We start from the raw sequence: 12,746 nt of genomic DNA on the forward strand, positions 1-12,746 counted from the left end.
TACCTCAAAAAGATTGTCAGCACCATTTTCTCTCTTCTGCAGCTGCGTGGTTAGCTTCAAGAAACACTCGTTCATGTGGTCTATTTCTTCCTCTACACAGGACATCTGGAACAAACAAAAATTGTCCTGAACAAAGGATAACTCTCTAAAAAATTAAAAAACAGAGACATACCTCCCTCAGAGTCCCTGTTGGTGAAAGACCTGCAGATATATTTAAACACAACACGATAGTTGATTGAATGTAACTGCTTCGATGGCATGTTGATGGGAAAGGCAACAAGAGGAAGAACTAATAACAAATTATTATTGCAAATCTAACAGGAAAATAAACATCTATGGCCTTCAGAAGGTCTTTGGTGCTCATGGCATGCTGTCCTTTAGGTCATAAACTCTGTTAGTGGTCTGTTTGTCTGGAACAAAAACACTCCCACTCTCTTGCTCTCTCCAGGACATTCTTTTGATTTAATGGTGTTTAGCAAATCTGGCTGCAGGGAAACATAAATGGGCCAGAGTCCACTTTGCATATACAATATAATTTGTTTATTCATTTGTGTGGGTCCATTAACATTGCGCAATTTGGGACATTCAGGAGTTTTGTGAGATGACTACCAATTCAGTTCTGGATCAATGGATCTGAAAACTGAAAGTTTTCTTTGGAGGCATTAAACCAATATGAGGGTAAAAGGGGAAATGCTATAAGTAGACCTTCATACATGGGACGCTGAAGCTTTGTACCTCTTATATTCGTTCGTACTGTATGCAGCTTTTTTTTTAAAAAGTAGATAACATAAAAGTTGTGTTGGGACTGTGTGTCTGATCTAATTTTGGACATCTGAGATTATTTCAACTCTTACACTGCACTTTAATAATTGGCCTCAGCTGGTCTAACATTGCTGTCCTTGCTGAAATTTCAACTGTTTGACAAGAACTCATTGCTTTTACATGTTACATATCCCGACTTGATCCTACAAGAAATAAAAATTTTGTCTTACCTGCTTCCGTGTCCTCAGTTGAAGCCTGTTTCAGGTTTTGAGTGAGCTGCTCTATCTTGAAAAATCTGTATTTGTCAAGCCTGAGTAGGAAAATAGAGAACAGTTGATTGAATTATGTTGTTTTGGGGAGACCACACCACACGACTACTATTATCATTCACACTAACCTTGACGCTGATAGCTGCTCAGAGAACAGCGCTTCAGTGGGAATAACAATGTTGAAGAATTTCTCAGCCAATGCACCCTGCAGCCATTTGGAAACAATGCATTTAGACTATAAAGAGGGTCCAAAAGGTTAAACCTCTTGTGCAGGTAAAGATCAGCAGTGCCATTAATAGTATATGCGCACCTCTGCTGTGCTCCCTTGGAAAGAGAAGTTAAAAAGTTGATAGCTGAGAACTGAAATGGCCTCATGGAGGGCTTGCATAAATCCCTGAGGTTTGAATCCTAGATGAAAAATAAAGAGATTTTGTTGTTTGGAAAGAAGATTGCACACTTTGTGCATTTAGTGATGACTGTCTGAGCTACAGCTACAAAATATGGGGTTTCACTTCTCTATTGTATCTCTCTACTTACCTGAAGCTATGAAGGCCATTGACTGAAGAATGGTTGCAATAAAACGTCCCGCGTGCTGCAGCTTGGCCTCAGATAGATAAAGGATTTGATTGGTCACATCAAAATAAAAGTCTGCTGAGCAGTGTGGCTGCAGACCCTTGCTGGAGGAAGGCGGTGAATCAGGGACCGACTTGGCCAGGACAAGAAGCACAGAAGGGAACAAGGGGCAGTTTGCAAGCAGCTCCATCACCTGGCGACCCAGCAGGTAAACAGCAGAGAGTTGAGGCGAGAGGTTGTCCAGTGGAGTCGGGATGAGTTGAACATCGCAGCTCTGTTTGACCGAATGCCCCAGAACTGATAGAGAAGACAGACCATATTTTTTTTTAGGGTTCATGTTTTGTGTAAATCCTGTTGTGAGATCTTAGATTGAGCCCTAAATAGTGTACCACTGTAGTGCTGTTGCCTGGGATCAGCTGTGGAGAGGTTCTGTAAAGACTCCTGGATCTCTTGCAGGGTCTTGAAAAGAGGAGATATGCTGACCAGCTTGGACAAATCATCATCACTTAGAAAAGGAGCTGAAGAGAAAATTCATATTTCTGAGTGTCACTGTTACATTTTAATGCTCTCAGAAATGCAGAAAACCTTCGTGAGTATTTGTTCCTTACTTGGCTCACGGGAAGCAGCTTGTGTTTTGGTCATATTTACCGATGAAGACTAGGGATAAAATGTTGGATTTAAGATAGCATTCTTCTCTTAATTATTCCAGGATGACAGAACCGAGTCAGCTATAGTACCTGTATTCTACTGTGGTTGGTGCCAGTGGTTTGAAAGGACCCAGGTTGCGGCTCCCAGGCATTAGGAAGACTATGATGACAGAGTGGGGGCCCTGGCAAATCCTGACTCTGCCAGACTTCTCCCATCAGCCTGCATAAAAGAGCTTCCACGGATGGGACAACAGCACACACTAATGCTATAGATGCCTCGGCTGGGGGAGGAAGATTAGAATAGAAGATCAGGGTAAAACACTTAATAACACATGTGCCAGCCTTGAAAAGCAGGGCTACTGAAAACATATTAACTTTCACTTCCAATTTCAAAAAAGGGTTGTGGTTCATCTGTGTTAACCTCTATCAAACAAACAATTCACCTTTTCACTGTCTTGCCAAGAGTAATTGGAACAGAGAAGAACAGCATTTAGTTAGCTTAGCTTAGCATAAAGGCTCAAAGCAGGAGGACACTTTGCTTCATCTTGTTTGAGCTTAAGTTCCTCAGCACATTAATTACCTTTAACTGTGAAATAAACTCGTGCACCAATGTGGGCCAAATACTAGAGCCTAAGCATCCATACTTCTGTAGGGCTGCTTTGTACTTTGAATAACATTTAGCCTTGCCATTAACTGTAGCCTGTATGGCATCAATTCAGAAGCATCAACCAGGCTGTAGACGGAGCTGGAAGACCCCCCAAGTCTGCTCTGCTCTGGACAAGCCAATTTCTTTATAAAATAATGTTATTTTCCTTCCATTTTTACCTTGTCCATCATCTTCTGTTGCACTGCTCTGAGATGGTTTATCCTTCATAGCATTATGGACAAGCAGCTCTTTAAGAAGACTCCGTTTTTTATCATCCATGCTCTCAAAGATATTCTGAAAGAAAATTCACAATGGTAACACATGAACCCTATCTAAATCTGAATCTAAGCATTAGATTACTAAATCCCACCTGGAGCATTTCAGTTTGATGGCAAATGTTTTGATAGAACTCCAGTGTGTCTTTGCGATGGCGGGCCAGTTGTGAAGCAACGTGCAGGTTCTGATCTTCTAGTTTGTCATACAGAGTCTTAACGTTGAACTCCTCTAAATCACAGTACTCCAACACAAGTCCTGAATGAGCACATTGGAGGAGACATGTTAAGATCTAGATCCTTAACTTTGCTCCATAAATAATGGATGGAACTTGTCATGATAATGAGAACCTAAATCATAACAGCAGAAGCTAACTAGCTGGGTATAGAGATATCTGTACAATTCATTAGAGTGAGATATTAGCCATTGTTTTCTTTCGAATACATCAAATGGGGAATATGTTTTTTACTGCTGCCTGGTCATGCATGATGGTTTCATATCAACTGGGCTGACGGACATTTACATATTCCATTAAGCTGCAGGAAAAATTCCACGTGGTGAGAAACCATCAACCACACAGAAACAGAGAACAGTGGAAGATATATTATTAACCAGTCAGATGGTAAAGTTAAAATTTTCTGGAAACATTTACAAAGATTTTTTTTTGTGTGTACTTATTGAATTTGCGCAGAAAATCAGTGTAAAAGATAATTTCATTTCAGACTGACTGATATTTGCATAATTGTCTTTAGCTGCCATGCTTTCTTAACATCGTTTCTGATGCAATATTTTGAAATGAGTCTACATCCCAGTTTTCTGTTTTGTGGAAGAAAGCTGAAGCTCAGACTTCAAATAATGGTCTTACCTCCCTTTGAAATAGCAGGCTCCTCTGCCTCAGCCCCCTCACCTACACTCCTGTGGCCCAGGCAGCTGAACAAACCCATGCTAAAACACACAAGACACACTACCCATTGACCCATGGCTGACTTCACATGTATGTTCTATGTAATTTTACATCATCATACAGGGAGAAGCATGACATGCTGCTTTGAGCTGCAGGCCTTTGATCAGAGTGATGTGCTACCAGAGGCGTAAAATACGTAATTTCTACTACCTGTCATCACTGCAGACACACTCAGCCAGATGAGGAGGATCCGCAAGTCTGCGCCACTTGGGCTTCATCTTCCAATGGGAGAAATTGTTTGCTTTGCTAGGCCGTAGAACCACCGCTGTGGTGGTCAGTAGCACAACTACCACCAGCAGCAGACTCAGGATCCCTGCACACAGTTCCTATGATAAGGCTTTTTACACCATGCTTAGCCCCTGGCAACCTTTCACACTGACACATCCCAAAGGGCTTGCTAACCCTGCTCAATGGGCAGGCTAGCCCTAATTTTTGAGGAAGTTTCCCCAGAAAATGAATTTAGCTAAGGGTAAAATGCTGCCAATGAGAAATAGGGTAAAGGAAAGAAGTAGAATTTGTATGAATGTTTAGTTGTCCAATCGCAGTCCACGACAGTCTGTGTGCATGCTTTGTGTTTACATTTCTACATCCTGAAACAGATGCCTGGTAACAGTTAACACTAGCAAGCTGGATCTCAGCATGCTGATGTCAAGGCCCAACATGTACCCTAACCCCATACTGGTTGCAGGCTGAGATGGAGCTGTTCCCAAGTTTGTGGATGGTGAAGTCTGTTCAAGATAAATTTAACAGACGTAAAGGTAGCTCAGGCGGGTTCCACAAGATGCAGAAACAACCTTGCTGACAAACGTCTAACCTGGGCTTAGGTTAACTCTTGGCTAATAACTTGTGTGTGGAAAGAGGCTACGTTAGCAGGGGCTCAACTCTTAGCCCAGGGCTAACCTGCACCAGTATTTTTTCACACAGTGTACAAATACTCACCTCCAATCACCCCCCAGGCAGGAAGAAGGTTGAGTCGATGCTGCTTGACAACCCCATACCTGACCAGCTGTGCTGGGGTCATGGGCTGGAAGACCACCCCCCGGGGGTCACACTCTGTCCCCTCCTCACTCACCACCACCACCAGACTCCACTCTGGAACAGCACTGTCCAAAAATACGTATTTCCCTGTCTGAGAAAACACATAGGCAAATCTGGGTAGGGAAGAGGAGAGGAGAACAGAGAGGAGAGACTGGTTTTCAAAATTCCTTTATTATCCCATTGCACCAATCAGATTAAATCTCAGTGACCTCAACAATTGAGGAAAACAAAAAAAGTTATCGGTTTAATATATGTCATGACCCTGTTTGCTCCTCTGTCTGTTTTTGTGGTTCATGTTTTGTTTCACTTCCTGTTTTATTTTGGTGATTCACGTTTCTTTCTTGTCTTCACAGGTTTTACTTCCTTGTTCCGGCTTGTCACACCCACTTCCTGATTTTTCCTTCCCAGCTGTGTCTCATTACCCCTCATTACCTCTTGTATTTAACCTTCTGTCTCCCTTAGTTCCACGCCAGATTGTAAGCTCAGCTTTTGTCACTCTCTAGGTGTACTTTCATATTTCACAAACCGATCTTGACCTCCTTTGCTCTCGACCTCGTTCTCCTGCCTTGCCCCCGTCTGGTTTTGTCTGCCTTCTTGGACTGCTCTTTGTGTATGACCTCTGCCTAGTCTGACTTCCACTCCTGTGTACCGAACCCTGCCTGGCCTGGCCTGAGTATCTCCCTTGTGTTTCTTGACCTCAGACAGTTGAATAAACCTTGTTCTTTGAACTTCGGACCAGTCTCCTCTTTCCTATTTGTTGCCCTGCCATTGTTCCTGACAGAACAATCTGGCCAGCTAAAATGCAACCAGGGGAGGAGCAACCCATATGGTTGGCGCTCCAAAATATGGGGAAGAGGTTAGCCCAACAAGAGGAGCAGATGGTTGCCCTCTGTTAACACACCAAGGAGCTACACAAACACCAAGAGTCCATGCTGGCCAGCCTTCAGCTCCAGTTGAGCAACCTCACCATGGCCCTCCAGAGGGAGTCAGAGACTACGGCTGCCACCACATCTCCTGACCCCCGCCCTCATGAAAGGTTTCATCCTGGTACCCCGGCAGACACAGCTGCAGCCACTTATGCCTCGTCATGCCTCCGGTTGTCCAAACCTTAAAAGTTTGCTGGAGATTCAGGTGAAGTCAGACCTTTTCTCACACAATGTTAACTCCACTTTGAGATGCAGTTTGCTGCTTTTCCCACCGAACGATCTAAGGTGGCTTACATGATTTCCCACCTCACTGGCAGAGCGGAGAAGTGGGCCACTGCCGAGTGGAGTCGCCACTCCAATGTTTGCTCATCCCAAGCTGCCTTTTCCCAGGCCCTTCTCCAAGTGTTTCAACACTCAGCGTCAGGCAGAGAGGCGGCACGAACATTATTGGGGTTGAGACAAGGAAACAGGAGGGTCACTGACTACGCCATCGAGTTCTGCACGCTCTCAGTCGAGTGTGGCTGGAACACCGCAGCCCTCACTGATGCTTTTTTTAAGGGGTTAAATACCCGGGTGAAAGAAGCCTTGGTCCCATTTGACTTACCTAAGGAACTCGACCCACTCATCGCCCTTGCTGTCCAGGTGGATAACCGGCTAACAGACCAGGAAAGAGAGAGAAGCAGACTACCCGCCCGCACCTCGCCACTGGGAGGTCCACTCATCAGCTCCTTCCTTCCACAGGGGGATCACCGCATCTACTACCACACCACCTCGGACCACTGCACCCGCGACATCACCCTTGGAGGAGCCCATGCAGCTGGGGCGCACGTGCCTCAGTCCTGAGGAACGATTACACCAACGGAGGGATGGCAGGTGTTTCTATTGTGGCCTGTTGGGATATGCTGTAGCGGACTGTTACATCAAGGGTGCCCAGAGACCTGCCCCACAGCCCGTTCAGGTGAGTCATAGCATGACCATTAATAGTCCAGCTCAGGTTGTACCACTTCTGACTCTACATTCAAACACTGACTGTGTAAGAATAAACGCATTCATAGATTCTGGTTCTGAAGCAAACCTGATCCCTCTCTTGCCAGGAGGAGGAGACTCAACCTCCGACTCTTTCGTCTCCCTTACCCACTCAACGTTAAAGCCGTTGATGGCTCCAGACTGGGTAGGATTACGCATCGTACACAGTGAGTCACACCACGAACAATTAAGCTTCCATGTACTCTCTGACATGATTCATGACATTATCCTTGGGCACCCTTGGCTAGAGCAGCATAAGCCCAGACTGGACTGGACCTCTGGACAAGTCCTTGCATGGGGACCCCGGTGCCAAGACTCGTTCTTCAGATCTCAGCGTGACGCACCTAAAGACAGTCACCCGGACTCCTTAGATCTGAGCAATGTTCCCGGCTGTTACCATGACCTAATGGAGGTTTTTAGTAAAACCAAGGCTACTAGTCTGCCTCCACATAGACTATGACTGCGCCATTGACCTGCTTCCTGGAACCACGCCCCCGCCTGGGAGATTGTACTCCATTTCTGCTCTTGAACAACAGGCAATGGAGAGATACATCAAGGAGTCCCTGGCTGCTGGGATCATCAGACCCTCCTCGTCTCCTGCTGGGGCTGGATTCTACTTCGGCACCAAGAAAGATAAGTCTCTCAGGCCTTGTATTGACTATAGGGGCATTAACAATATCACTATTAAAAACAGGTATCCACTCCCTCTAATTTCCTCTGCTTTTGAGCTGCTGGAGGGAGCCAAAATTTTTACCAAGCTTGACCTACGCAATGCTTATCATTTGGTACGTATCAGACAGGGAGATGAATGGAAGACAGCTTTCAATACACCCAGTGGCTACTATGAGTACTTAGTCATGCCCTTTGGTCTTACAAACGCCCCTGCTGTCTTCCACAATATGGTCAATGATGTTCTGCGGGATATGTTGAATTCTTTTGTCTGTGTATCTAGACGACATCTTCATTTTCTCTCCCGACGAGGATATTCACCGCACTCACATTCGCCAGGTATTACAGAGACTGCTGGACCACCAGCTTTACATGAAGGCAGAGAAGTGTGAGTTTCACAAACCCACAGTCTAATTTTTGGGATATGTATTGTCTGAGGGGGAGATCAAGATGGATCCTGAAAAGATCCAAGCAGTGATGCATTGGCCCACTCCTACCTGCAGAAAGGAGGTACAAAGATTCCTAGGTTTTGCTAACTTTTACAGGAAATTTATTTGTAATTATAGCACCCTAGCATCGCCCCTCCATGAGTTGACTTCCCCATAGAAACCTTTTTTTTTTTTTTGGTCGGAACAGTGTAAACTGGCATTTTCTGAACTTAAGAATAGGTTCACGTCTGCTCCTATCCTCTGCCTCCCCGAAACAGACAGACAATTTGTTGTTGAGGGTGATGCTTCTGATGTTGGGGTGGGGGCCGTTCTTTCCCAGGTTAGCCCTATCGATGGCAAGCTGCATCCCTGTGCTTATTTCTCTAAAAAACTCAGTATTACAGAACAAAATTATGATATAGAGGATAAAGAACTTCTGGCAGTCAAAATGGCCTTAGGAGAGTGGAGACACTGGCTGGAGGGGACCTCACAGCCATTCTTAGTCTGGACGGATCACAAGAACCTGGAATATTTAAAGACTGCTAAGAGATTAAAGTCCCGTCAGGCTAGGTGGTCCCTTTTCTTTAGCCGGTTTAATTTTAACATGTCTTTCCGCCCAGGTTCCAAGAACACTAAAGCAGACAGCCTATCTAGAAATTTCGGTCATGCTGTTACAGATCCCGAACCCAAAACCATCCTACCCAGTTCTTGTTTTGTTTCTGCCCTCACTTGGGACATTGAGTCCAAGGTCATGCACGGCCTGGGAGACATCCAGACCCCAGCAGAGTGCCCCAGAATAAACTGTTTGTTGTGCCTAACCTGAGGGGTGAAGTCATCCATTGGGCCCATGCTCTAAAGACTGCATGTCATCCAGGGATCACGAAGACTACCCACCTCATTAGCCAGAGGTTCTGGTGGCCATCCCTGAGGGCCGATGTCTCCAGTTATGTTGCTGCTTGCTCTGTCTGTGCTGCTAACAAGCCCTCCACACAGAAGCCCATGGGACTTCTCGACCCTATGCCTATCCCGAAACGCCCCTGGACCCACATATCTTTGGACTTTGTCACAGGGCTGCCCCCGTCTGCAGGTAACACCACAGTTCTGACAGTGGTGGACCGATTTTCCGAGATGGTGCACTTTATTCCCCTAACCAAGCTCCCTTCAGCCAAGGAGACTGCAGAGGCTCTCTTTGACAATGTTTTCAGGATCCATGGGTTCCCAGAGGACATTGTATCAGACCGGGGACCGCAGTTCATCTCAAGATTCTGGAGGGAGTTCTGTGGCCTCTTGGGGGCCTCAGCGAGCTTATTGTCAGGGTTCCATCCCCAGTCCAACAGCCAGACGGAGAGACTCAACCAGGAACTCGAGACGGGCCTTCAATGCCTGGCCTCCAGAGACCCCGAGACCTGGTCATCTAAGCTTGTATGGGTGGAGATGGCCCATAACTCCCTGCCCACCACAGCCACTGGTATGTCTCCCTTCCACGTTGCCCATGGTTAACAACCCATTATGTTCCCATCCACAGACTTGTTGGGGTCTTTACACTCCAGACTTGTGTTTTTAAAGCCGCTGGCAAACTTTCCCAATCTCCGCAGTTCTGACTCAAGTAGGTAGGAACGGCTGGACACCAAATACAGCAACCCACGTGGACGGAACCGACAATGGCGACACTTGAATAAACAAATTTCTAATAATCACACTGCTTCCAATTATATGATGGACCAGTGGCTCGTCCTGCAGAAAAACCACCAGGCAGATTCCAATGCCTGAGTCAAAACAAAATTGTTGAAAAACAAAGGTTCTTCATACAGCCAGGAGTCTCCTCTATGACTCATGAAAAATGAAATATCTGCCAAGCCTGAAGGACAGAAAGATAAAAAGGTGGCAGTCCACCAAGGTCCACATTTTCAAGCTGGATAAGAAAAGGTTGCTTTTCATAACTCAAGCGTCTAGCTCTCTGCAGCAACAGTCGAGCCATATCAAACCAGCCTGGGCCAGAGTTAAACAGAAACCTTTGTGCAGTCAGGAGTCAAAACGCATACATTTTTTACAGTATGTTAATCAGCCCCTGTCCCCCTTCAGCCACTGGTAGATAAGAGGGCTGCTGCCAGGACCCAGTGCTTGCCAGACCAGAAAAAGTCCACAGTGGTTCTCTGAATGTCTTCAACCAGATTTCTTGGTGGTGTCAAGACGGTGAATTTATGTCAAAGAGCCAAGGCAACCGAGTTGTTGGCAACCAGAATTCTTCCCCTATATGACAACTGGGGTATCAACCATCTCCATTTAACCAACCAAGTGCACACTTTCTCCTTTATTCCCACCCAGTTTTTTGCCTGGAATCCCTCTGTCCCCAAAAACACACCTAGCACTGTAAGCCCCTCCTTCCCCCATTGAAGGCCTCCAGGTAGGCTGGGTAATGACTGGTTCCTCCATCTCCCCAACAACAAAGATTCACTTTTAGTCCAATTAACCTGTGCAGAAGAGGCACTTTCATACAGTGACTGGGTATCTTGCAAACATTGAACATCCTCTTGGCTTGTAACAAACATACTGACATCATCTGCATAGGCAGATAAAATGTGAGGGTGATCTAGACTGGAGACACCTAGCAGTGAAAGACCACTGAGCCGATCTCTCAACCTACACAGCAAAGGCTCGATAGCTAGGCTGTAAAGTTGGCCTGAAATAGTACAACCCTGCTTTATCCCTTGCTGCACAGGGATTGGCCGACTCAGCCCTGCCCCCATCTTCACCACGCATCGTGCACCACGATAAAGTAAACCTATCCAAGCCAAAAAAAAAAACATTACTAATCCCAAATGCCCTCAGTGCCAAAAATAAATAAGAGCAATTCACCCTATCAAAAGCTTTTTCCTGATTCAAACACACAATCCCAACATTAATGTTGGTATCAGATCTGAAAACATCAATGACATCTTGAATAAGGAAACCATTGTCAAAGATTGTTCTGTAGGGTACACAATATGATTGTTCTTAGTCCACAAGTATACCTAGAAAGTCTTTAAGTCTGTTGGACAAGGGTCTGGAAAGCACCTTGTAGAGGAGGGCAACTGGCCTCCAGTTCTTAAGTAATGCTAAATCCCCTTTCTTGGAAAGCAGGGAAAGAATTGCTCGTTGACAAGAAACAGGAAGGGAGCCCGCTCTAAAACACTCCAGCAAAACAGCATGCAAGTCAGATCTGAGAAAACCATCCATCCATCGTCATCTTCCGCTTATTCCTACACATTAAGGGTCGCGGGGGGGGCTGGAGCCTATCCCAGCGTCAACGGGCGAGAGGCGGGGTACACCCTGGACAGGTCGCCAGTCCATCGCAGGGCCAACATAGAGAGACGAACAACCATTCACACTCACATTCATACCTACGGTCAATTTAGAGTATTAAATCAGCCTAGTCCCCAATTGCATGTTTTTGGACTGTGGGAGGAAGCCGGAGTACCCGGAGAGAACCCACGCAGACACGGGGAGAACATGCAAACTCCACACAGAAAGATCCCGTGCCCGAGCCGGGACTCGAACCCCGAACCTTCTTGCTGTGAGGCCACAGTGCTAACCACTGCACCACCGTGCAGCCCCTGAGAAAACCCCAAAACTTTTTAAAAAAGTCAACAGAGCCCATTGATGCCAGGTGCCCTCCCAGATGCCAACTGGTGAACAGCAGCTGTCAGCTCCTCCAGAGTCAGCTCGCTGTCCAGAGCAGCTTTCTCCTCCTGGCGGAGCTGAGGGAGCCCCTCCAGAAGCTCCTTATGACAGTACATGCTGCATTGTTCTGCCCCAAAAAGGTCAGTGTAGAACCCCACTGCATGTGTACTTATCTGACCAGAGTTTGTGGTCACTCTGCCTCCTGGAAGCTTGAGGCAGGTCATCTGCTTCCTCTGTGTTACTGAACTCTCCAGGTTGAAAAAGAAAAAACTTGGGCCATCCATATCATTCAGCTGAAAGAAGCGAGACATGACGAGGGCGCGCTTCACTCTCTCGAACAAAAGAGCTCAATTCCAAATTCTTCTCCTGCAGCAGAGGACCCATGTTGGGATCAGAGTCTCTACACAGCTCCCTCTCAATGCCCATGATGTCAGCTTCAAGCTCCTGAACTGCAACCTTGATCTTAGCAGTGGAGTGGGAAGTATACTGCTGACAGAAAACCCTAGTACGTGTCTTTCCAACCTCCCACTACTGCTTCAAAGACACAAAATCAGATTTTTTTTTCAGACTCCATTGCTGCCAAAAACATTATAGAAACAGAAAGACAGAAAAAGCTGTCTTGACCCTTTCACCAGGCGAACTGACCATGCCTTCGCTAACAAAATGATGGTCAGTAAAGCCAACTGGACCAATGTTGCTGTGAATTAGTCTGGGGTTGAGAAATTTCCCAAACACACGGAGCTCGTTCTCTAACAAATTGTTTGGTATGAATGGTGAGACACCAGACACTATGATCCGTGTGGAGGGCGTTGACAGCATGGACACCTGTAAAACAGATCCTTGATGGTTACACCGCTCTCTACCA

General features: G+C 46.0%; 1 protein-coding gene across 1 annotated transcript in view; it reads right to left on the reverse strand.

Annotated features, from left to right (window-relative positions):
• LOC147253970 (uncharacterized) overlaps positions 1 to 12,746 on the reverse strand; it is a 61,918-nt gene that overhangs the window by 1,997 nt on the left and 47,175 nt on the right. Inside the window, exons 87-100 of the mRNA XM_086215321.1 lie at positions 5,074 to 5,285; positions 4,285 to 4,447; positions 4,036 to 4,115; positions 3,268 to 3,428; positions 3,077 to 3,191; positions 2,342 to 2,532; positions 2,213 to 2,261; positions 1,994 to 2,122; positions 1,569 to 1,901; positions 1,342 to 1,439; positions 1,160 to 1,236; positions 993 to 1,072; positions 173 to 201; positions 4 to 105 (exon numbers count right to left, since the gene is read on the reverse strand). Of these exons, the coding sequence (XP_086071447.1) occupies positions 4 to 105; positions 173 to 201; positions 993 to 1,072; positions 1,160 to 1,236; positions 1,342 to 1,439; positions 1,569 to 1,901; positions 1,994 to 2,122; positions 2,213 to 2,261; positions 2,342 to 2,532; positions 3,077 to 3,191; positions 3,268 to 3,428; positions 4,036 to 4,115; positions 4,285 to 4,447; positions 5,074 to 5,285 (1,819 nt within the window). The remainder of the gene's footprint in view (positions 1 to 3; positions 106 to 172; positions 202 to 992; positions 1,073 to 1,159; positions 1,237 to 1,341; positions 1,440 to 1,568; positions 1,902 to 1,993; positions 2,123 to 2,212; positions 2,262 to 2,341; positions 2,533 to 3,076; positions 3,192 to 3,267; positions 3,429 to 4,035; positions 4,116 to 4,284; positions 4,448 to 5,073; positions 5,286 to 12,746) is intronic.

The sequence above is a fragment of the Aulostomus chinensis genome, chromosome 10 (assembly GCF_037954235.1).
Source record: "Aulostomus chinensis isolate RoL2024-O1b breed Wild chromosome 10, RoL_Achi_v1.0, whole genome shotgun sequence".
Taxonomy (NCBI): domain Eukaryota; kingdom Metazoa; phylum Chordata; class Actinopteri; order Syngnathiformes; family Aulostomidae; genus Aulostomus; species Aulostomus chinensis.